This window comes from Harpegnathos saltator, unplaced genomic scaffold (assembly GCF_003227715.2).
Source record: "Harpegnathos saltator strain DR-91 unplaced genomic scaffold, Hsal_v8.6 scaffold166, whole genome shotgun sequence".
NCBI classification, from domain to species: Eukaryota; Metazoa; Arthropoda; class Insecta; order Hymenoptera; family Formicidae; genus Harpegnathos; species Harpegnathos saltator.
In genome coordinates, this window is record NW_020229946.1 from 844,714 (window position 1) to 871,434 (window position 26,721).

The window sequence follows — 26,721 nt, forward strand, 5'->3', positions numbered from 1 at the left end:
TACGCGTTTTATTTCGTGTCACGCGTCGGGAGTCCGATTGGCAAGGCTGTCATCAAGAGATAGCAGTGAGCTCTAACTCGCGAGAACGGAAATAAAAAGCGCGAATCGTCGCTGCGAACCGCGTCGATCCATCACCACGTGCGCTCTCGTGCGACTTCTATTTTCTGCATATTTTTTTCTCTCGCTTTCTCTTTCCCTCTGTCTCTCTTTCTCTCTCACCGCACTCTCACCCGACGCAGTTAAACTCGCTTGCACTTCCCGTGGAATGCGACGTGAATGTCGATGAGCCGTGACAGGGCGGAATTCACTAGCGACTTAACGACAGCGTTCTTGTCGTTGTTGCATTTCGCAAGTCAGTTTCGAACAATGCCTAGTCCCGATACAAAAAGCTGCTCCAGCAGCTGTTGACATTTATGTAGAATATGACATGGATGTAAATGGAACCGTATTTACACGAACCGTGATTTGCGAGTTAAAATGCCATTCTTCGAAAATTATTCGTAGCAATTTACACGAGAAAGTCTTTTATTTATTGAAAATTGTTCGTTATTTATAAATTTCTCGTTGGCTATTAACAAGTTGATTATCACAACATTATTAAGGGGGTATATATACCTAGCAAAATTTAAAAAATCGAATTTTCAATTTTATATTTTCTTAATGCTTCATGCGTAGAGAATATTTTCTCTAAGTTTTAAGTCGATATTGCAACAAATGACAAAGTTATAGGCCTGAGAGTACGTTGGAAACTTGCACAGGCGGGCGTCACTCAAATAGCGTGGCCTGACTGTTCGTCCTGTGTATTATTCTTCCCGAATTTATTGTGTTTCTCACTGTTATATATCTGCACAGAACCTGTTTTAGCCACATATTTTGAACGTAACGGCTATTCAGATATAAATATAGCTTAATTCGTCAGTAGCTTGCCGTCTGTGCAGCTGGTAGTTAGAGCCGATATCGAAGCCTTTATTTCGCAGTATTTTCAGTGAAAATGGAAGAAAGGAAAGGATCGAGACAAAATCACATTTCTGGAAGATTCAGGAAAGATATAAAGCAAAAAAGGATGCATCTAAAAATCAGTACGAAGCCGAAAGAAACAAAGCAAGTACTAGTGTCAGTGGGAAAAAATTAAAAAGTGCGGACGACATACCAGTTCTGGAAATGCTTAATGCGGGATATTAAATTTTGAACTTTTTAAGTTTTCTGCTGTATCGGAATGTAACGCGAATTGGCTATATGCAAAATAGTGACGAGAGCTTAAATAATCTAATTTGGAAAGTACCTCCAAACACAATGTACAGCGGAGCCATTATTGTCGAAATTACTGCATATATAGCTACTTACATGTTTAATAATAGTGCAGCTTCATTATTACAAATAATGCATGCAACATAATTGTCGGGCCCAATGCATATCAATATGCTGCACGGGAAGACGGCCGTTGCATCGCGCAAGCAGAGGCACACGCGTTTGAAAGTACTAAAGAAGCACGAATACGTCGTCGCCAACAAAATATTGAAGATCCGGCTATACCATCCGTCGCAGAAAATCTGTATATGGCCCCGGTATCAATGATTCAATGTAAGTTTAACAAATTTCATGTTTTATGAACGACTAAACATTCAAATGCGTTTTTCTCGAAACGATTTTTGTCACACTGGTATCCAGAAATTACTCGAAAACCACTGAACTGATTTACTTGCAACTTTTTTCTACATATTCTATACATAATTCTTTATCGCGTATCGTAGGATTTTTTTACGATACTTAACTTTTTTTTATAGCAGAAAAACGAATGAACTTTTCCTTGAAAATCGCTATGTTAAATTCAAATGTCTGCCATTTTGTCAAAAATCGTTATTTTCAAAATCGGCTATGATATGTGAAAAATTATCTATTTTAATATTCTATTTCTCTTTTTTGTTTAAGTTGAGTTTTAGGAAAGCTACATCTGGTATCAATGATACGAATTTTTGAACACTGCTTCTTCGTTTGCTTGTATTTCCATTATTTTTTATAACTACTGACCATAAGAAATTATGAATATTCTTAAAGGTGTATATTTTCATATAAAAAAACACCAATCCTATAACTTCAATGGTTGTTCAGAAAAAAATTCTCGAAATTTACCCTTTTTTCGGGCTCCTATATGTCCGTTTAAGGAACTGTTCCCAATGCCATCTTAAAATCAATATATATGGTATATATTTCATATCAGTTTTAAAACAATATGTTAATTTTATATATATATAAATATATACATATATACATATAAATATATACATACATACATATATATGTAGTATATATATATTGTATATGTGTGTGCATGTGCATGAGCGTGTGCGTGTGCGTGCGTGTGTGTGCATATACGCGTGCGCGCGCGTGCGTGTGTATGTGTGTATATAAGGTGTTTTAGAAATAGATAGCCAAACTTTAAGAGCATATTCTGTTCATTGTAAGAATGAAAAAAAAGTTACATAAACACATGGGTCCAGAAACTCTTTTCAAAGTTAATAAACACTTTTTATTTACAACAAATTTTGATAAGAGCATATAATAAGCTGCCATCTTGATACTATCTAAATTCTCAAGTGCTTAAATAAAAACTGATTCTAATTCCAAGCAGACTCATTTGTTAATTTATTTCTAATAGAAAGTGAATAAGGCCCGGTCTTCACATTTGTAATGTTCAAATTTATATTGGTAATGTTTAAGTTTTGGTTTGACTTCGCTATATACACAGGTATACACATATATATATTGGGTCTGGGAAAAAGTTCATGACGTTTTTTTAGTAAAATTCAACTGGTTTTCTTATAGTGTGAAAATGAATTTATTTAAACCAAATATGCTCCATTATTATTGACAACGTTTCGCCATTTTTCGGGTAGAGCCATGGTGCCATCGGTGAAGAACTTCTGTGGTTTCTGGTTGAAAAACTGAATCAAGTGGTTTTCACAGGCTTCTTTTGAAACCAGCTTAATTCCATTGAGAGAGTTCTGCAGAGATCGGAACAAGTGATAGTCAGAGGGTGCTATGTCTGGACTATACGGTGGATGCATCAAAACTTCCCAACCAAGTTCTCGCAATTTTTGACGGGTCATCAAAGAAGTGTGTGGTCGGGCGTTATCATGATGGAAGACAACACCTTTCCTATTATTCAATTCGGGCCATTTTCTTTCAATTGCCTGGCGTAATCTCTCTAGTTGTCCACAGTAGAGTTGAGAATCAATCGTCTGACCAACTGGAAGTAGCTCATGGTGGACGATACCCTTCCAGTCCCACCACACACGCAGCATCACCTTTTTCGGCGTCAATCCTGGCTTCGCGAACGCTTGTGACGGCTCACCATCCCTTGTCCACGATCTTTGACGCTTCCGATTGTCGTACGTGATCCATTTTTCATCACCGGTTATGACACGTTTCAGAAATGGCTCGATTTCATTGCGTTTCAGCAGCGCATCGTAGATGTTAATTCGGTCTCTCATGTTTTTCGCGCTCAACTCATGAGGAACTCATACATCGAGCTTCTTTTTGTAGCCAGCTTTGTGTAAATGGTTCAAAACAGTTTTGTGGTCAATGCCTAGCTCCATACCAATATCGACACTGCTGATATGTTTATTTTGCTGGACTTTTCAAGAATTTCATCAGCTTTTTCAGTGATTGGACGACCAGAGCGTGACTCATCTTTCACATCAAAATTACTAGAACGAAAGCGAGCGAACCATTTCCGCGCAGCAGATTTTGATAAAGTACCTTCATCGTACACAGCACAAATTTTTTCACAAGCCTGCGCAGCGTTCTTCCCTTTGTCGTAATAATATTGCAAAATATAGCACAATTTTTCATTACTTTTCTCCATTTTCAAACGCAAACAACTTTCCAACCACTGTACCAATTTCAATGTTTATACATTCAAAGTAACGCTCGAAGTGTCACCTTTCCAACGAGCGTTTAATGGTGTCGCTGCGATCCGTGTTTCCTGAGTTATTTGTAATTGACGCCATCTATCGGGAAAAACGCCACGAACTTTTTCCCAGATCCAATATATTAGGTCAATCGGAAAGTTGCGTCCGTTTTCTTGCAAAACGTATGGCTTTATTTAAGAAACAAAATGAGAAAGTACATCAATCAATGTATTGTCCATCGTTAGCGATGACTTTTTCCCATCTTTCGGTCAGCAAGCGGATTCCGCGGCGAAAGAATAACTCATCTTTGGAGGCTATCCAGTCAGAGACCCATTTTTCGACCCAGTTTTCATAAAAAATTGAAGCATTCCTCAGCAAGTGCGTGTGCCATCGATCGAAACAAGTGATAGTCGGAAGGGGCACAGTCTGATGAATAAGTCGCATGGGGTAACACTTCCCAGCGAAGTGCTTTTAACGTTTCCTTGACAGATTTGGTGACGTGAGGCCGAACGTTGTCATGAAGCAAAATCATTTTATGCTGTCTCGTTTCATATTTTCGTCGTTTTTCGTGCAATGTTATTGATAGATGACAAAACAAACTATTAAGCTTCGTTTAGACATTACAGGTTAACGACAGTTCTAGCTATAGCTACTTGTCGCTAAACGGACGGAACTTTCCAATTTACCTAATATATATATATATATATATATATACATATATATAAATATAATTGAATAAAATTCACGAAAAAAAGAAAACTATAAAGAAAACAAAATAACTCGTAGTTGATGTATGAAACAAAAAATTCTTTTCGTACGTCAATTACGAGATAATTCGTACAAGGGAAAAGAATCTTAGTTTGTGTAACTGAATTATGACTAGAAGAAAATTCGGTGACAAAAAATAATATCTCCGTTAATGCGACCGGAAACAATTATCTGAGCATATAGCTTTATAAATCCTCGGTTAAGATAATTGAAAACAATTGACTGTTCTTACGACCGAGTTTTCTGTTTGGTTTCTATTCTTCCAAAGCAACGGAAACTTTAGTTATACTAATGAAATTGCTTTTCTTATGTACACACGCAGAAAACTATTGAATTAATATAACTGAATATTAGTCATGACACACTAAAATTTGTTTCTCAGAAATCAACTGAAAATTTGATTGCAATACAAGAGAAATTCTATAAGGTTAGAAAGTTTCTGTCGCCTTGAAAATATATTCGGTTACTTAAACCGAACAGTAATATTGTCAAGGGTACAAATTTCGTTCTTCACACGGATAAATAGAGCGTCCCTGAGTATGCAAGTAGAGAGGGAAAACACGTGCGCGGCCAGATTCAAAATCACATCATTGATATTATTAACCAACATTTTAAGTGAAATTTTTCGGTCGCGGTAATACATTTTTCCGTTTTTTACTATATGGTATATACAATATAGTTACACACTTTTTGTGAGAGTAATCGAATACTTTGCTATAGCAACCACGTATATTTTTGAGATCGAAAATTTTTATTTCCTTCAATCGAAAGCAGTTGTCCATGTGAATGTTCTTCGGTTTGCGAAACAAAATTTTCTGCAATGTTACTGCAAACCTCATGCAACAGAAAATTTCTAGTTGTCACTATAGAATATTTTTCTGCGTGCAGTTGGCAGTTTTAATGTTATATTATTTTCATTCAAATCTGGAAATGAAATAGATTCACCGCTTCAATTTGTGTACGATGCAAAATTTTTCTCGTTCCTGCTGGTTATTAATAATAATAATTCTAAATATTGTGCTATCGTCAAACTGGTACACACATTCTCCGATATATAATAATATCACCGAGACTCGAACTGGACAGTCGAATTAATGCCGTATCTCGACCGAGGGAGTATCGCGAATGAACATGTATCGCGACGTTTCCGGCCTGACGTCGCGTCAACTCGTCTGAGCGGAACGGGCCGTATTCGTCCGTTGTTGCCATACAGACTGTAGGACATCGCGCCCCACGATATTATGCTCGATTAACGTGGAAACGGACAAAGCCGCGGCCTTAGTGTCGAGTGCCGTGTCCGACAACCCGTTAATCGGTGACTTTAATAACAGCCTGCGAGAACCCGACGCGCGCACTGTGATGATAATCAATCGCGCCGCTACTATCATTGTAACGTTCTCTTCAGCTAAGTTGAACAATGAGCGCCGCTTGGGTGCAACTACGGCACACTGTAAGTTCGACAAGCCAAGATAAAGGACGGAATCGCGATTTCACAGGACGTAAACTACTGAGAGATTATTTGCTTAGCCGAGGAAGCGAGCTCTCTTCTCGCTTTCTATTTATCTTCGTCGTATGATGTCAGATCTTATTTAGTTAATAAATAAACTTAGATTTGTCGGAGGAATGATACATAATTTGTGAAATATCAGAGACAAAGCTTTCAACACTAATCGTGCGTTTCATGTTAAATGTGACCATTTTCCATACATTATCTCATATAAAATATCAGGTACTATATTACCGCAGCAATGTAACGAGCATTTCAACGTTAAATATGTGAAGAAAAGATGGAATGAGTTCAGAAATAATTTCTGCGTAATTAACGAAGCTCAAAGAAAGAAGGAGAGAGAGAGAGAGAGAGAGAGAGAGAGAAATATGAAAATATTTCAGAATTTTATATCTCCACCGTCCATGATGCGCATACCCACTATACACACATAACACATACAACACACACATACACAACACATACACACACGCAACACACACGCTGCTTTAGAAAATAGGATTTTCTATTAATAAGAAAAAATTCAATACTGACAAATACAAGAAACGCTTTCTAAAGAAATTGTGCGGTAGTGCGCGATTTAATGGGTGCGAAAGAATCAGAGAGCAACAATGAGGCAGTTAACGATGCGCAACGTACAGAGAAATATCTATTACTCTCTAATATGTGTTACCCGCGAATATGTCTATCGCGGATTAATTATTTTAATGACGGCTTCTCTCCGCGTAGTCGCTGCGCTGATGACATGCTTTGGGAAAATTTGATCGCCGCAAATAAATTTCGAATAAAAACAGGACAATCAACGATTAGTATAACGGCGCTTCGCGCGCAGTAGCGACTTGCTCGTGGTTGTTAGAAGGTAAGAGACGAAAAAAGCTATTAGAGGGAAAAGTTCGCACATCATGAATATTAATGTATCCGAGGTTCAATTAATTTGCACAGCGCCGGTTCTTTCAGAGTTAACTCGCTAATTGCGATTACGTAATTAAGTATATCTTTAATAACATCTCTACTTGGCGATGATTTATATCAAGCTGTGGAGGCCGCTACACGCCAGCTCAAATTACATGCTAATGCTACATACTAATTACAGCGACTGCTGTGAAATAATACTAATGAGCTAGTTATTTAAATAATAATTACTCGCACATGAAAACAGACGATTATGTTAAGTGTGATTAAGTGCTCAAGAAGGACGAAATACACGTGAACGAAGCAATTCTCGGTTCTAGCGGTAAAAGTGGATTAAAGAGACATCCTTTCGAGCGGAAAATCGGCTGGCGCACACCGCGAGGCAGTTGATGACGTAGTTAATAATTAAACCACTTCCCCGCGACTATAACGAAAACAGGTCGCGCCCGCAGAATCCGCCGTCTCTGGGGAGGCCGAGCGCATAGCACGAGTCTGCGGGGGTGGGAAGCGCCTTTTCCATTATAAATCATGTCGGCGGAAATCCGCGCGCGCGCGAGACACACAGTGGAGGCGCGGTTCAACGATGCGGACGACGCGTAACCTTAAGCTGCAGCTGACTTGCGATACCGGATCGCGAAATGTGCAATACAACGGAACTGGTGCCCGGTTACCGAAACGAACTGAAACGAGCGAGCTCTTCGACCGAGGATACAACAGCTTAACGATTATCACATTGTTGCACACGGCGACGTGCACTTGACCTTTATTTACTAACCAAGAAACAAAGCCAAACATAACGCAAAGACCCTAAAAATTGTAGTCTCAAAAAAAGTACAGGGTCAAATAAAACCCGTGAAAATACATTTTATAGTGTAGTAAAAATATTAAATACAACTGTTTTTCCAAATATATATATGAATTATTTAAAACATAAAGTTCCAAGTGTCGATATTTTTGGATATCTGGAGAAACAATTGTGTTTTGTTTTTTATTTCACCATAAAATCGGTGCACAGGCTTTTATTGGTTTTATACTTAATTAGATTTGATTGCATCTCAATACAGAGTTTCATACGAATTATTATTTAATAAAAAATATTTTCCTTACGTTTTATACTCGATAACAAGGTTGATGTGCAAACGTGGTTCAAGTAATGTCTTACACATAAGAAAATCGAAATAGTAGAATCTTTTTCATACGAAGCGTTGTTGCCAAGAAAATCGATTTTGAAGATTAACTGAGTAATAATTAGACATTTTTCGAAGATAAAACAACAATCTATTATTTCATGTGAAAAATCATTTTATTTACGATTTTGTCATTATCACCGCACTTCACTATATTATTTTTCTGGTGTACTTAATTCCTTTGTTTTCTTTACCCTTCCCTCTTTCTCTCTCTCTCTCTCTCTCTCTCTCTCTCTCTCTCTCTCTCTCTCTCTCTCTCTCTCTCTCTCTCTCTCTGAGCACAAAACCTTATTTATTAACGACGCTATTTAAATATAATTATCGCTAACACAATATCTTTTTAATGTCGGGTCGTTGTATTTCTACTTCTATTGCATCATGCATTTTGTTTTATATCACTGAAAAACAGCATTTGTAATATACGCGACGATAAGCCGCCCGAAGGGGAAAAAAATTGGATAGTCCACAAAAACAAAAAAAATCTTGCCAAAATGAAATTTTGTGAGATGAAACGCAATACTGTCGACTCTCCGCGAATGAGGCGTCGTTGCTATCTATCGGATGGTAGGGAGGAGGACGAAGCGATTAATCCACCTCGTTTGCACACCACATGGCCGGCAACTGCTTTCGCATTCGGTCGTTTCCGGCTATCGAATGGAAATGAATTCCACCAGCGTTAGTTTCCACGAGCTAGAAGCAGACCGTGCTCTTTGATGTAGCGTAACCGCTATTTTCGAAGAGCCTTTCCGCTAACACTGATTTTTCCACCTCAAAGAACGACGCTACGTCGGCGGAACCGATTACGATGATTCCACAATGTATGCGATTCTGGTTGCAAGCGACAAGGAGTTGAAACTCAACTGAAGTTTCCGTAAAAAATAACACCAAGAAGAGTATTTGCTGATACGAAAGTCGTCATTTAGAACGTAAAATTACAAAATACATCTCAAATCGATAGAAATAGATTAATACGATAGTACAAGTATTAATAACAACGGAACTCAACAACAGCAACGAAACTAATAATAAAAGTTCTTTAGATTCGCAAATTTTTATCAACATTGCATAATGAAATCCCATCAGATATCAAATAGTTATCAACTTTTTTTGCGCAATTACGATAAAACGTTTAATTATCTAGAAACGATACGATCATTTGGTGGGACGCATCGCATATAATGTTCACACAACGCGCGTCACAACGGACGAGACTGCCTCATCGTACCGGATACGCGGAATAAAATTGTTTGGCGTATCATCCTCAAAAGAAAACTTTCATTAGCTTAATGAAACGGGTGACTCCGGCAAAAGCTAGGCCGCAGGCGCGGCCCGCATCCGAGACACAAAGGGAAAGCAACCGACACAAGAGAGGGTGAGTAGAAGGTTGGGAAGAGCGAGAAGGAAGATGCGCCTCGGTAAAGCCCGTCGGCACTTTAATTAGAGAAATTAAATTTTCAAACGAAACACACAGCCTGACCCGCCCCTTAGCCCGGTCGGTTTTCTTCGTTCGCGCAGGAGATGCGGTGAACAGTCAGGACGATCCATCTCCGGTAGCAAAATGACAAGGACGAGGCGGGCGACATGGACGGTAATGAGCAAAGAAAGCGTCACAGTATCTCGGTTTCCCGCGGAAACTGTCAGCAGATAATGTGCGTCTGCGCGCGTTCCCTGACGCGAAAAATACATATGTATGCTGAAAGTTGTCCCGAGCGGGAACGCGAAGCTTGAAGTACTGTTCGTTACGCGTGCAGTAGCGACGTGATTTACGACGACGCGAGTAATGTCGTTTGTACGGATCTTTTTTGTCACGGGAGAAAGAGGAAAAGAGAAAGAGAAATTCCATCAATAAATATATTAGAATCCTGCAGAAGGAGTTTTAAGTATTAATATAAAATACAATGTTTAGTCCCTTTTCCTATCAATTTAAAAAGCATTGATCTTGGCAAGATCCGGCGGCCGTAGCAGCATGATTAAATATCTTTGTTAATCCGTATGAGATTTTTTCTTACGGTATTTCTCTTTCGCGGAAGTCGTTGACTTTCGGGCAAACAACAAACTTTCGTTCTTGCCATTGTTTCGAATGAGAAACAGTGGCCCGCTAGTTAAGTGAGCGTGGCGTGAAAGAGGAGAGACGAGAAGCAAAGCGGTTAATTCGAAAGAAAACACCACCACTGTAGAACGTGATATTCTCGACCTTGCCGATTCGCAGGCGAACTCGAACCGGCGATTCATTTTATTCACGGTCACGAACGCCCAACAAGGTTTGTATCGCCTGCTTGAGTTTCTCATCCCAGCTTTCTGTCTCTTCTTTCTTTTTCTTTCTCCTTTTTTCGTCTCTTTCCTCCATGTCTTCTTGTTTTTTTCAACATCAAGCGTCAATAATCTTCGAAGTGGGTGTCAAGCAACGAGGAATTCAGAGTAAAATCCGGCGAACAAATGGCCGACCTTAAAGAAATTAGTTTTAAAGTATTCCCCTTTAATGAGAGAGTAGTCATGCTTCCTTCAGAACCGAGTGGCGACATTTGAAAATCGCAGGAGCTGCGTCGCTCAACTTAATATCCCTGACGTTACAGCTTTGAAACTATTACTTGTCTAATCGCGGCAGAAACACACTGGTGTACTTCATATAACATGTGTACCGTGTTCACACGAAATCCCGCTGTTATTTTCTTTGAAATTCATTATAATCCGCATAATATATATGTACATATATTTCACTGTAAAATTACAAAGCATTTCACATGTAAAACTGATTTTCTCCTCTGGAAATACCAAATCATTTTAATTTCTTCCACATTCGCGTGTGTGTTTATATAAATGCAGAAATTTTTTTGCAACATAATACTGAATTTTAATACAAATTGGATAGAAATATATATTTGCAACAAATGTATTGAATTAAATGTTACAATTATTTTTGTAATTTTAATACTGTTTCTTTCAATACAGAAACTGGAAAAAGTAATTGTTTTAAGTAAATTGTTGTAATATAATATAATAAAATATAATCGAATAAAAGTATAATATAATATAATATAATATAATTAATAAAATATATGTCGAAAATAATAGAATATAATAATCTTTGTGAAGATATCGCAGATAAAACCGAGCGTTTAGCCGTCGGAAGTGTAAATGATGCAAAAAAGCACTGTATTGCATATTGCGCGACGTCGACATGGAGTTCACGCGACGTTTAAGCGACAAACAATTGACGCTAAGTCATCCTCTCTGAGAAAATTAATGAGAAAATTAAGACGATATAAAAGAGGAGGTGTACGGGATTTTCTAGATTAGGCTTATTAACTACGCACACGTGACGTCAGAAAAATTGGCACTTGTGTGTTTCTACTATTTTAATAAACTATAAGTTACTTCAAACTACTTTTTCGTTCTTCTTATATCACCTTTCTTCTGTGGACGTCTCAAAACAATTTAGTAGCAGCGGTGAGATTCAACTGCAACAAAAGAGAAAAAAATTTATGAAAAATTCACACCAAAAGCAACAAATTGATGAAGAAGAGCGAAGAATAAACAGCGCATCCGAAATAAGTAAGCGATAGTCACCCAGAACATTCATTGTCAGTAAGCTGAGGAAGATAACAAAGTCGGAAAAAGACGTAACATCAGCAAGCAGCGAACGGCAAACGGGAAAACGACGGCCAGTAAGCTGCCATTCCGGTATCAGCGATGGATGCGGAAGAGACAGTAGATCAACTCGCAGCGATCATGCCAACTTACTCTAACATTGCATTGAGCAGCCCAACAATAGACAACTTTGCAGAGGTAGACATAGCAACCAAAGTAATATACAGTTAGCTATCGTAATGTAAGTCGATCGATGCTGTAGACCGACAGATATTGCGCTTAAAAGACAGAATGTATTCTGCGAACTGACTGAGAAATAGGTCGGAATAGGTCGATTATATAACGAGCCAGGAGCGCGTATGACAAGGTATTAGGTGCGCAACTAAGTTTTTTTGATCAATGAAAAATGGAAAATTTGAAAAGAAATACAAAAAATGATTTATTCAAAGTATCGTCCCTCGCTATCTACACATTTTTGCCATCTCTCTGGTAATACATGAATACCGCGACAATAAAACGATGCGTCTTTGGACCGAAACCATTCATCCAACCAATTTTGCACTTCTTCGAAATTGGCCAAGTGTTGCCCAGCCAAGCCATGCGCCATCAACCGGAACAAGTGATAATCGGAAGGGGCCAGGTCTGGCGAATACGGCGGGTGCGGTAGCAGATCCCATTTCAGCGTTTTGATAGTGTCCTGGACGATGGAAGTGCGACGGCACGGAGCGTTGTCGTACTTACGCAATATCACTCGTTCGTGTCTCGTGTCCCATTCTGGCCGTTTTTCGAGTAATGCATGGTTCAAATTGATTAGTTGTCGGTAGCGATGCCCATTGACAGTTTCGCCCGGTTTCAGCAGCTCATAGTACACGACTCCTTTCTGGTCCCACCAAACGCAAAGCATTGTCTTCTTTCCGAAGCGATTTGGCCGTGCCGTCGATGTTGATGCTTCGCCAGGTGAAAGCCACGATTTTTTGAGTTTGGGATTCTCGAAACATATCCACTTCTCATCGCCAGTAACAATTCGATGTAGGAAATTTTCTTTCTTTCTTTCATGCCGCAAAAACCAAATTTCGGGAGTGACACTTCGATTTTCCATCTGTCTCTCAGTCAACTCATGCGACACCCATTTTCCTTCCTTTTGAATTTTTCCCATGGCATGTAAACGTTTGGAAATACCTTGGCGAGTCATGTTTAATGCCTCCGCAAGTTGATCTTGTGTTTGCGTATCATCTTCATCCAATAACGCTTGCAGATTGGCGTCCTCAATTGTTTTTGGTCTTCCGGAGCGCTCCTTGTCCTCAGTGTCGAAATCGCCACTTCTGAAGCATTTAAACCAATCTTCATAGGTAGTTTTCGATGGTGCATGTTCGCCGTAGGCCTCCTCAAGCAAACGACGTGCTTCAGCTGCACTTTTTTTCAATTTGCTTCCCGCAAATGCTGTTTATTTGGCACAAAACTCGACATCTTCATTGTTAGAAAAAATATTTTTGCATTGCGACATGTGTTGGTATTACGACTGGTTATTGTTAACAGATGTCCAAGCTATAAAAAAACACAACTTCAGACATGTATGTCGACTACATGTGTCGTTAGCGTCATCCATGTGTGAAACCCGGAAACTTAGTTGCGCACCTAGTAGTTCGTCGACTAAACTATCCGAGATTATAATTGTATAATTGAAGATGTGAATAGAGACACAAGTGATTATGCGCGACGAATGTTAGACACTTATTATTCTATCAAAATTTTATCTGAGGTAAGTATTCTCTTTCACGTAACCGAATGCGAATTCACTTTTAGGAAAATAGACGAGACTTTATCACTCGCGACTGAAAACGGCGAGTTTGAAACCACAGAAGTAGAGCCATTTAACGAGTATTTCCGTTTGTAATCCAACGTAGCAAGTATAAGTAATGTCTCCCAAAGGAGGAACTATTCACTAACATCTTACGACAATAACTTTTTTAACCTCGAAAAGATATATCGAATTCGGTATAACTGCAAAGAAAATCAACAAAATTCCAATCCCCAACGAAGACGATATAGAATAGGAAATCTTCTGTATGGGGCGTTCACTGCGAGAAGATCCTAAAACTGAAGTCTGGCACTAGCAGAGGAAATAAGCGTGAATCGGAAAACGTTACTCGAAAAATTAGTAAACGGATTTCACGATATGCATGCACAAATGTACGAACTATGCGGAATAATATAAATTATCGTGATACATAAGACTGAAACTATCTATAATCATCACATCTGAAACTCTAGCAACTATAATATTATACGAAGTGTTTCAGACTACCCGGGTCATCCGATTTTTTCGTAAACGCGATATTTTAGAGAAAAATGTTTCAGACTAAAGTTGTAGGGCTTTAAAGGATCTATTTACTGATGCTATGAATTTGACCTGGGGATGATCTTGAAAAGCCCAGTCAAGATCAACATCAACCCTATTCAGTCAAGATCTTAAATGGAATCTCCAATTTTTTATGACACCGTCTTTTTCTACCAAATAATTTGAACAATTTTTGTCTGAAACATTTTTTTAGTTGTCTAACATTGTTTTAGATATTTTATAGTGAGATTATGTTCCTCCGCTATGTGAAGATTTTTACGCGGGTTCCCACGGGTTTTCACGACGCGCAATTCCCAACGGAAGGAGGATATGAGGGCGAGAATTAGGCATTCCTGACGATTGTGAGACTAACTATCGACATATATTTTCGGATAATAATACAAAAGAAAACTCTCCTGTTCTCGTGACAGAAACGTTTGTGGCGTTGGCTAGCGAGCGACTCTCCTTCTTCTTCTACTCTCTGCGGCGCGCGCATCGGGGCACCTGAGGTGGCGCCCCCGCGGCAGCCCTAGAGTGCGTCACGGGGCCCTTCGTGTTACAGACTCCTCCTTTGGGTCTGGCAGGAGCCCTCGACGAAGACTCAACATCCTCAGAGTGCGAAGGAGTTTGTCCTTCCTAGGGCGCCCCTTCTTCTTGAGTGAATAAACTGGGTCGTCAGGAACTTTCTTGATGCCTCCTCTCTTCTAGATATCAAGGTCGGAAACGTGGCGAATCGAAAGTAGGTCTCCGATAGCGAGAATTATCAGCGATCTAGTAACTAACGGGCGAAACCCGCTTAGCGATTCGATATAGACCATCCTTTTTTGTAGCGAACTTCTATGAGATACGCTGAGCTGCCTTGCTCAGCATTCGAGTTTTGACCTGATCACCTGATCTCCCTGCTGGAAAGAGACGGCCGGTCTTCTGGAATCGTCCGCGTACGCCTTGCGCCTATCCTGCTCCCGCTCCTGAGTTTCGGCGACTTCCTTCATTGTCTCGACGATCCTCAAGAGGTAAGGAGTGACTTCGGAAACGAAGTTCTCTCCTTGACGATTTCACGTAGATCTCGCTGTACATCTCCCGGGCTTCGCATCTCCCAAGCGAAAGTGAGATAGGCGGCAGTGTTTCCCGTGGATTGCGAGACGCTATTGTTCATGGCATACCTGATAGGGGGTAATTTCTCGGCTCAACTCGTATATTCGTTCTTAACTAGGATGGAAAGTTGCGTTTTCATGTCTCGATTTTTCCTCTCAACTGGGTTGGCTTCTGGATGGTAAACGGGAGTGAGAGACTGGCTGAACCCGAGGCAGTATGATACCTGCTGCATGACCGCACCAACAAACTGAGGTCCATTATTGGAAATTATCTTGCTAGGGGTTCCGTATCTCAAAATAACTAACTCGGTTAAAGTTCGAGCACATGCTTTCGCAGTGGCTCGTTTCAACAGGAATGATTCCATCCACTTCGACGCGATATCCTCGACGAAGAATATCCATTGAAATCCCTCGGCGGTGGTTGGTAGCGGCCCGAATAGATTCATAGCCAATATTTCAAATCTCCTGGAGACGGCTGGGGTCCTTAACAATCCAGAAGGTTTCAAGTGGTTCTCGTATCGTATGCGCTCAACGGCGCAACGCGGCACGACCCATTGAGCCTCTTCAGCGTCCTTGCCAGGAGCGTATCGGTACAAAACGCCATCCAACATTAGATACCCATGAGAAGTTCAGTTTGAGGTGCCCAGGTCGTCCTTTGATTCGAACGCGTCGATGATTTTCTTGATTCCGGATCTGAGAGTTGTTCTTTCCTTAATTTAGCGGCTCTGTCTGTAGGTAGATCGATTGAGACCGTGTATACGCTGCAAGTCTTCTCGGTTCCTCCGAGCACGGGGGTCTCGAAAGAATGCAACAGCGTTCAATTTCCCGGGAGTATATGTTACCTCGAAGTTGTATTCTTGGAGACGCAGCGCCCACCGAGCGAGACGTCCAGACGGCGATTTCAAGCTCATCAACCATCTCAAGGGTTGGTGGTCGGTGCCAATTACCATCTTGGCTCCGTCAATGTAACCTCTAAACTTGTCGACTGCCCATACAACTGCGAGAGTCTCGCGTTCCGTAATAGTATAGTTGCACTTCACCGACGTCAAAAGACAACTCGTATACTCCACGGGTCTTTTGTTGGCGCCTTGTCCCTGCAGAAGGACTGCTCCAATAGCGTAGTTGCTGGCATCCATACGAATAATAAACAGCAACGTCTCGTCCGCTTGTCGAAGTATCGGGGGTTCAGAGAGCTGCTTCTTCAATCTAGCAAAATCATTTTCCTGTTCTTTCGCCCATGACCAAACGGCATTCTTCTTAGTTAATTGCGACAACGGCTTAGCTGTTGCCGCAAAATCAGAAATAAATCTGAGAAACCAGGAAGCGGTTTGCAAAAATGTAAGCAGATGTTTCACGTTCCTTATAGGGGGTAAATTAAGGATAGCCACGACCTTATCTCCATTCGGTCGAATACCCTCTTTGCCAATAACATGGCTTCATCTGCGAGCAGGCAAAAGTACACTTCTCTCGTTTGGCTCGTAATTTAAATTCGCGCAGATGGTCGAATACTTTCTGTAAATCCTGTAAGTGTCTCTCGAAGTTGAGACAATGATGATATCATCCAGGTATACAATCACCGCGGTGTCCTTTAAACCTCTCCGGAGACGGTTCATAAACTGTTGGAATGTGGCACCGGCATTTTTCAGATCAAAGGGCATGCGTTTGAACCGAAATGTACCGAAAGGTGTAGTAAACGAAGTCTTATCTCGGTCTTTTGGTTTCACACTCACCTGCCAATATCCAGACCGCAGATCGATGGTTGATATGTAAAGAGTCTTCTTCGTGAGGTGCAGCAACTCATCGATCCTCGGCATCGGGTACGAGTCTGTTTTAGTAATGGCATTTAAACGACGGTAGTCGATGCAGATCCGTATGGTGTCATCTTGCTTCGGCCTGAGTACAACAGGAGCGGCCCAAGGAGATTCGCATTCTTCTATAATGTCCGACTTTAACATCGAGCTTATTTCCTTCTCCAAAATTTCCTTTTCGGATTGAGACACCCTATATGATGGTGAAGCTACTGGTGGATTATCGCCCGTGTCGATGACGTGTTCGACATACGGAGTTGGCTCTCCTCCTCAAGAGCAAAGATATCCTTGGCAACCAGGAGTTCATCTTGTTTTGCGCGCTGGCCTTGAGATAAGCTTCGTCGTCTCGTAGCGTGTTAGCGTAACTTATTTGTAACGTGATGGGTGTCTCGGCAGAGCATTCGAATTTTAATTCGTGTGACTCGTAGTCATCTGCAAAATATCATATTCGTTGGGGGATATTCAATACTATGTTCGCGTTTTCGATGAAATTCATACCGAATAAAGTGAAGTTTCCCCTTGCGTGCGGCATTACGACGAAAGTAGTTCTGATCGGCTACTCGGACGTCCACCTCAGTCAATAGTACCCTCTCGTCGCTATGCGTTCCATCCGCTAGTCCGATGCATAACTTTGTTTCATTGAACTTCACTCCTCTCTCAACGAGGATTTTATATAGAATGGATCCTGCAACATTTAACTCCGCAGCAGTATCGGTAAGTCCCGTGTCGTTGGCTCCTAATATTTCCACGTTGAGAATCGGTTGATTCTTGTATTTCGCGTGTACTTCGGAGGCGTCCATAAAGCAAAATTCGGACTTAGCTTCGCTTTTACCGATCTGTTCCTTCTTACCGCAGTTTGGACAGTCCTTGCGCAGGTATTCGAGGTTGCCACATTCGAAACAAGTTATTACAGGTAGGGCACGTTAACTACTCCCTGGCATTGTGTCGGTATCGGCTTCGGCGTAGTTCTTCTTGGGTAGCGCGGTTCTCTTGTTCTCTTGTTCTCGACCTGCTTTTTTCCGAGGTTCTTGCACTCTTCTATTACATGCCCGAAGTTATTGCAATATTTACAGCGGGGACGGTTTTCGTACTCTTGCATCGATTTCGGCTATGTAAACGGTTTGCCCGGTTCTTTCGCTGTCGTTTCTTCGACTTGTCTCGCAAGATCAAGTAGTTCTACGAACGACGTAAACCGTTCGCGTAGTATTTCTTTGCGGATTTTATATGATAATAGCCCGTAGACTATATCGCTGCACGCTTTCAATGGCGTTGCGTACGGGAGTTTCGAGAGCAGCACGCGCCCTTTGCAGATAAATATTAGGTGTACAAATGAAGAATCCAAATTATTTTAAGCAGTTATGAAATCAATTGTAAATTGAATAGATTTTCCCGCTCTTTTGTTATTATGCAATGTTGACATATAGCTATTAAAAAGAATATATAGTTTGGCGAAAGGCCCAATATAACCTTCAAAAGTATTCAGTTCAGTACAGTCGAAAATGGCACAGATAAGGTGCATATCCGACACTGCATTCTTTATGAATTCCAATAAGGAAAAAATGCTGCAAGAGCGTGCGAATCGATTTATTCCTTTCTCGGCGAAAGTATTGTATCGTACAATGTGTGAGCATTTTGGATTAAGCGGTTTAAAAGCGGTAATTTCAGTTTAATCGACAAATAATGCCCCGGAGGCCCTTCGAAGTGCGATAATGTTGATTTGGAACAACTGCTCGCTGAGAATTTGGCACAAACACAAAAAGAGCTTGCAGAACAATTGGGAGTAACGCAGCAAACGATTTCCAAACGCCTACATGAGATGGGAAAGATCCAGAAAGAAGGAAAATGGGTTCCGCATAAACTCACTGAAACCAACACAAATCAACGAGTGGCAGCGTGTCTTTCTTTTCTCAATAAGCAGCGTCGAAAGTCTTTCTTGTGGAAAATCGTTACGGGCGATGAGAAATGGATACTCCATGACAATCCGAAAGTCATGCAGAAAGTCATGGATAAATCCCGGCGGATCATCAAAATCGGTCGCAAAACCCAATCGCTTCGGAAAGAAGGTTCTTCTCTGCATTTGGTGGGATATCAAGGGCACGCTTTATTATGAGTTGTTGGAACCAGTTGAAACAGTTACTATGGACTGCTACCAACGTCAATTAATCTGCTTGAGTCAAGAATTGGAACGAAAACGCCTTTATACTGGCAAAGGAGAACGTCCAGTGAAATTGTTGCATGACAACGCCAGGCCACATATTGCTTCCAATACAAAAGACACCATAATGAGTCTTGGCTGGGACGTCTTGCAGCACCCGACGTATTCACCAGACATTGCTCCATCCGATTATCACTTGTTCCAGTCGATGCATCACGCCTTGTCCGATATGCACTTCCAATCAGTGGATGAGATTCGAAAATGGCTTGACGACTTTATCGCGTCCAAAGACGTAACATTTTTCCGAGATAGAATTGATCAGCTGCCTGAAAGATGGCTTAAAGTTATAGAAAGCAACGGCGAATACTTTGATTGAATAATTTAATTTACTTTCTTTTAAAATAAACCTTGAATGTAGCTGAAAAATTGGATTAATCATTTGTACATCTAATATGTCGGTCGGCATGTCGTTTTCTTGCGCGTCGGGAAACAGTTCTCTGTATATGAATACCGGTTTTTTGGGCCCGTATGTATGTCTCACCGTCAAAGGAACCGTAAGAAGTGACCCCTCACCGATTTCAATGTATTTGGGTTCTATCGATAGGTTATGTCGAGGTATGAAACTCCATAAAGGCTTTTGTCTCGGAAACGTTTTGTTCGGCAGAGAGAGATAGAAAACTGTTAAAGAATAATAGGTCTAAAAACGAAATTACTATTTTCCCCGGTAAGCGTAGGAAACATACTTTTTCTTTAAGTTTTCGACCTGCTGAACTTATATATCAGAATTATATAGCGTACATGAGAATGGGTAGGAGATGCATTATTGTCACATTAACAATACACAAATATTGTTTGTAGGAAGCTTATTGTTAGATTACAACAAAGATTTTGCATGTCTTCGCGTCACAGTGTACAATAAGCTGAAATTAAACTGTATAGTATTAACTGAGTTAAACTGTATAGTATTGTCAACTGATAATTATGTGTATAATAATACACGATGTACTTGATATAAACATTATAATACTTACCTTTTTTTTTTTTTTGATGACGCAGGGGAAATCCATCATGGATACCCCCTCCCCTTTGGGGGGGAGGGGGTTATTTCGGATTCTTACCGACTAAAACTCCTGCGGGATGTCTACCTGTCGGGCCGTGAGGAGGGGAGTCAGAGGAACTATTCCCGTATTCCCTCCCCAACCCTCCGGCCCCAGGGCTCTCCGGGAGCCCCTCGCCATCAACGTACCGCGCCCTGTCCCACTAAGGGAGTCCAGGGCGCGGTCTCGGTAGGTTGCCCCACTGGTTGGCCTTCTGGTCACATCTATTAGGAGGAAGGGGACACCCACCCCTCCTCCTTTACCCCCCCCCTTGTCAAGGGAGGAGAGCTTTGGGGGAGCGGGCCCGTCCCAAACCGGGACACCGCCCCCTCTTTGCCCTACCTATCCGACCGCGCGGGGGGATCTAGATAGCCCAGTCCCCCCCGCGCGGACGGTGGCGGGCCCGAAGCGGCCGAGGAGTCCCCGACCCGTCGCTATTGACAGGTGAGTCCTCCTCGGCCGACGCCACCTCAGGTCCGCTTCCGATTCCTCCTCCCGGGGATCGTCGACCGGTGCGCCGCCTCTTGCGACGCACCGGGAAGTCGACGTCCCCACTCCGCGGCTTCCTTCTGCGAGATAACTTCCCGACAGAAGGAAGCCGCTGCGTCCCACACTTCCTCGCTCCCGCACATGGCCTTGACCATGCGCGGGAGCGAGAGGTCTCCCCTTCGGCACTCCACCGCCCCCTCGAGGACACGGCGCTCCTCGTCCCATGCCGAGCACGTGGACAAGGTATGATGCGCCGTGTCCTCGAGAATGGGGCAGTGGTGGCACCGGGTGGTGGGCTCCTTCCTTATCTGGTGCAGATACCGACCGAAGCATCCGTGCCCGGTCAGCATCTGCACCACGTGGAATGACATTCCACGTCCCCTCCTGCCTGTCACCTCGGACAGGCAGGGGCGGACAGCCGCTGCCGTCTTGGGACCGGACACCTTCGGGTCGGACAAAGCGTCCTCCCATTTCCGAAGGGTCCAGTTCCTGGCCTGGAGCTTCAGGCCCCTTAGATCCCTAACCCTTAGCGTCCCATCCGCACGGAGCTCCCTCACCCGCCAATAGAGAGTACTTCTCTCATCGGCAAGGAGCTCCACGGGAGGGACGCCGGCCAGGGTGGTCGCCGCCATGTACGACACGGTCCGATACCCCCGAATCGCCTTTATCAATACGGGCCTCAAGGCCTGCCGGAGGGAGCGTTTTTCCCTCCGGCAGACCAAGAGGCTCGGCGCCCATATGGGCGTCCCGTAAAGGGCGATCGAGAGCACGGCCGTGACGTACAGGCGGCGTGCTCTCGATCGCCCTTTCAACCATCCAACCCGGGCCCCCTGGGCGCGCATGAGGCTGGCGACCTGCTTTGTGCACCCGGGGGGCCAGGTTCCCGAAATGGGGCCCGAAGCTCTAACGACTGTCCAACGTCAGGCCGAGATATTTAATCGTCGGCCCGACGCGGACGTGGACGCCATCCACGAGGACCTCGGTTTCCGGAGGCGCCCCTCGACCTCGGCCGTAGAAATATACGGCCTCGGTCTTCTGGGACGCCACCGAGAGTCCGAGGTCCTTAATGGTGCCCACCACCGATGCCAGTGCCGTCTCCGCGCGGAGGCGGGCTTCCCCCCAGTTCTCCCCCCCGGCCTCCACTAAAGTGTCATCTGCGTAATAGACGACGTGGCAGCTCGGGGGGAGCAGAGTTCTCAGCACCCGGTCGAACGCGATGTTCCATAGCAGGGGGCCCAGAATGGACCCCTGCGGAATACCGCGCTTCATGGTGCGCTGGCCCTGGACCCCGCCCTCCATCGGGAAGGCGAGGTCCCTGCCCCCGAAGTAGGCCGAAAGGATGCGCCGGAGATAGGCGGGCACACCGTGATGCACTAGCGCCCGCCCGATCTCCGGCCACGGCAGGGTATTGAAGGCATTCCTGATATCCAGGGATACCGCCAACAACACCCCGCCGTCTCTCTCCACGAGGGACGGCGGGATCAGGCCCCGGAGACACTGGACAGCGTCCAGCGTTGATCTCCCGGGCCTGAACCCAAACTGGCGGTCGTGGAAGTTCGGCCCCTCCGAAGACAGATGCTGGACGAGGCGGTCGGCAATGATGCGTTCCAGCAACTTGCCCGCCTCGTCCAGCAGGCATATCGGCCTATAGGCCGACGTACTACCGGGTGCTTTGCCCTTCTTGGGGAGGAGGACCAGCTTAGCCCTCCTCCACTCTGGGGGGAATACCCCCTCTCTGAGGCATCCGCTTAGAACCCTGCGCGTGGCCGCGAACAGGTTTCCCTTGCCGAGTGCGAGGGCCCAGGCGCGGCCAGGAATTCCGTCGGGGCCAGGGGCTTTTCCCTTGGCCCCGAGCCTCTTCCTGGCCCCTGCGAGCTCCTCTGGACTGACCTCCAGGCCTTCGTCCCAGTCCCCCTCCCCTCCCCCATTTCTGGGGGAGGGATCACTAGTGGGCCCCCTTCCGCCCTCGGAAAGAGGGCGTCCAGGAGCCCATCGAGGGCCTGGTGGTCCATTTGTTCGGTCGGCGGGGGCGCCCAAGGGCGGACCTTCCCGGTCACCCTTTTGTAAGGGCGCCCCCACGGATCCTCGTCCAGGGAGCTCACAAGTTGCTCCCAGGACGCTCGCTTCGCCTCGGCGATGGCGACTTTCAGGGTCTTCCTCACTCGGAAGTATTCCCTTTTTGTCCCCGTGGCATCCCCTCCATTCCGCCGGGCACGCACAAACAGCCGCCTGGCTGTGATGGCGGAGCGTTGGAGCCGTCCTAGCTCCTCACTCCACCAATATGCTGCCCGGCGGGATCGGAGGCGAGACTGGGGCATCGCAACGTCGCAGCACGACGTCACGATGCCCACTATTTCCTCGGCCCCCTTGCAGGGGTCGGGGTCCCGCCCCCCTGGCACCTCTTCCAGGTGCCAAGATGCCACGAGGACAGCCGCCCGAAACCTGTCCGCGCCCAGTCGGTTGAGGGCCCATCTCTTGGGGAGAGGGGGTTCCCTCTCCCCAGGGCGGCGGATGAGCACCTGCTGGGGTCTGGGGAGGCGGAGGGTCCACACTATATGTCTGTGGTCAGACAGTGTCTCACCCTCCGCCTTCACCTTCCACTCGTGGAAGAGCCCCGCGGCCGAGGGGGTCGCCGAGGTCAAATCAATGACCGAGCCTCCGTCCCCCCCGGCCGCACGCAGGTGCTCTCTGAGCCCTCATTCATAAGAACAAGGCCCAGTCCCGGCGCCCAGCCGATCACGGTGTCCCCCCGGCGGTCCCGTTGCCGGGGACTGCAACCCCACCCTTCCGAGTGGGCGTTGAAGTCCCCGGCAATTATGACTGGTCAGGGATGGCACCTCCGTGCCAGCTCTCCGACCTTGTCCAGGACCGCCTTGACCGGGGCAGGACGACCGAGACCGGCCTTGTTCCTGTGGTGGGGAAGGTATATCCCCACCACAGTAATGGGCCCCCAATAGACTGCCACGTACGAGGGCCCCGATTCCCTGAATTTACAGGGCGAGGCCCCCGTCGCAGGGTCTGCAACCATGGCCACCGAGCCGTCCGGACCCCTGAACCAGTTCGCGCTGCGAACGGGGGTCCAGAACGGCTCGGTGACCACCGCCAGCCCGTCACCCAGCTCTTTCAACCTCTGCATGCAGAGGTCTTGCGCCCGGGCGCCGTGACCGACGTTGGCCTGTAGGACCCGGAGTGGCGTGAGGGTCATGCCTTTCACGCCTCCTCCGGGCTACCTACTTCGGCCCCTCCGTGGCCATCCTTTGACGGCAGAGCCGTCTCGGATAGCCCGGGGGAGGCTTCGGCCGTGGTGGCCTCGTCTACAGATGCCTCCGCGGAGTGGTGGGGGGTCCCTACCTGTGCGGATTCCTCCTCTCGGGAGTACGAGGAGGAATCGTCAACCTGGGGAGATGGGGGTGGCGCTCCCTCCGTCTCCCCGTCTTCTAGGGTTGTTGGGGTGGACCCGTGGGTTCCACCCTCCTTACCTTTGAATCCTCCTGTTCCTTTTCCTCCGTCGAGGTGTCTGGGTCTTCCCTACCCTTCCTTTTTCTTCTTGGAGGTACCGGTGGCTTCTCCTGCCAGCCTTCTGCGCCTGTCGTCGTCTCCGGTTCCCAGTCGCACTGGCTGGATGGATGGTCCTCTCGGTCTTCTGTTGGGGTGAGGGCTGGTTTCCCTGCACCTTCCCCCTCTAGATCCTTCCTTGGGGGAGGAGACTCACTCCCCTCTCCTGGCTGCTCTGGTGTCGGCTGGGTTGGCACTCCGGCGACGTTTCGGGCACTCGTCAGCCCCGTGTCTCCCGCTCCCACCAGACCTCCTGTCTTCTTTCCCTTCTTCTTCTTCTTCCTGTTGCCCGCAGGGGTGCCACAGGCAGGCCCTCCGATCTTGTGACCGCGCTCCGATCTTGTGTGGGCCTGCCCGCCTCTGCACAGATGGGGCAGTTCGCCGCCCGCAGGCACCCTTTGGCGCGGTGGCCGGGGCTACCGCAGCGATAGCATAAATCGCCGCGGTCGACGGCGCTGGTGCACCGCTCGCGCACGTGTCCCGGTAGAAGACACCGGAAACACAGCACCGCGCGAGCGGGCAGCGCCGTTACCCCGGCACGGGTCCACCCCACGTGGACCCGCTCCGCGGCGGCGACCTTCGCGGCCACCGCCAGCGGACACCGCACCACCGCGCCCGTACCCCGCTGGGTGACACTCATTACCTCTGGGGATACCTCCCCAGGTGAGCATCCCCCAGCGCGCGCAACGGCGGCCGTCACTTCCTCGGCCCCCGTGGGGTTGTCGCGTCCAGGCCAGCCAGTCGCAATGCAGCGACCTTTACCGGCCTTTGGACGCGAAAAGCGTCCTTTCCGCCGCCAGCTTGCGGAGCTCGTCCGCAAGCCGGTCGGCGGATGCCCCGACGTTGAGGCCAGGCACCTCAACCAACATTGCCCCGCTCAGGGCCCGGCGGACCTTCAGGGATCCACCGATCCCCAGGTCCGCCGGGATGATGCGGCGCCTGGCCTCCAACATAAAGCTGGCGCATTCGCCCTCGGGGCAGATTATCGTGACGGCCGCCGAGCGTGGCGGCTTAAGCCTGCCCCCTCCTGCTACAGCTGGTCCCTTCCCTTTAGGTCTCACCTTGGGGGTAAGGGTCGGAAGTCCAGTTGGGTCCCTCGTTCTTGCCTCTTCCTTCCTCCTTTTTCCCTCCTTTCGTCCCACCACCTGGGACCAGGTCTCCTGTGGTTCCTGGTTCCGGGTAACCTGTGGTACCTGTTTCTGGCCAATCGAGTACCACAGTCCCTTCTCCACCGGGTAGCCTCCTGCCAGCAGTATGTCCTTGGCGGACATGCCCTTTCCTCCTTCCAGGGCTCTCTTTCTCTCCTCCTCCTTCATTAGTTTGTCCCTGGCCTTTTTCCTCCTTTTATTCGCCTTCTTCCTTTCCTTTTTCCCTTGACCCTTCTCCTTTCGTCCATTGGGTCCCTCCGGGATTATATTCTCCTTCCTATTTGGCGCCTTCTTCATCCTTTCCGGTGCTGAGGGAGGGGTGGACGCTGGGACCCCCACCGACACCGCTGGCCCGCCCCCCCGGCCAACAGCCTCGAGGCGGCTGACGGCGGTCCTGAGCCGCTCGACCTCCGCCCCGTAGCCACAGCCGGGGAGCCGGGCCTTCAGGTCGGTGTCCAGCTTCTCTTCAGCGCCTTCCATCTTCTCCTTCGGGGGGAACGGATGGATCATATCCTCCAAATTGTCATCTAAGGAGGGGATGTCCTGGTCCTCTTCCACCATCCTGGCGGAGATGGAGATTGAGGACGAGACAATCCTCCTCTTCTTCCTTTCCCTCTCCTTTCTCTTCATCTTCTTTTTCTTCTTCTTTCCCTCCCTATTCTTTTCCTCCTCCGCACTGGATCCGGCCGAGGATGATCCTCTCACCACTTCTGAATAGGTGGGTTTCCTGCCTGATGGACCTGATGGAGAAGAAGCGGCAGTTGTCGGAGGAGCCATAGAGATCGACGAGGAGACTTGTCTCCTCGTCGATCTCAGCTCCTCCTCCAGCCACCTATTCTCCACCCTCAACCTCTTTAGCTCCTCTCTGAGCTCCTCCGCCTCTTTTTCGGCCAGGGTGATATCGCCATCCTTTTCCCTACTCGAACCCTGTCCCCGCGGTTATCCTTTTCCCTACTGGCTACCCTGGCCATCAAAGTGGCGAGCACGGCCTCGGAGACGCCCACGGCACGATTCAGCGCCCCCACAAAGGTCCCTTTCAAGGTATTGGACCTTCTGGAGACTAGCCGAATCGTGCCGAGGGCACGACCTGCTTCCGAGGCCAGCTCGCACACTTTTGCCTCCCTCAGAAGTCCTTTGGCTGCCCCGTCCCTAAAGACTTCTTCC

General features: G+C 46.1%; 1 protein-coding gene across 1 annotated transcript; it reads right to left on the reverse strand.

The window, feature by feature from the left end:
* Positions 1-15,397: 15,397 nt before the first annotated feature.
* LOC105182996 (uncharacterized) lies at positions 15,398-15,916 on the reverse strand. The gene has a single exon (XM_011140830.2). It carries the CDS (start codon positions 15,914-15,916, stop codon positions 15,398-15,400), a length of 519 nt encoding a protein of 172 aa, XP_011139132.2.
* Positions 15,917-26,721: the final 10,805 nt, after the last annotated feature.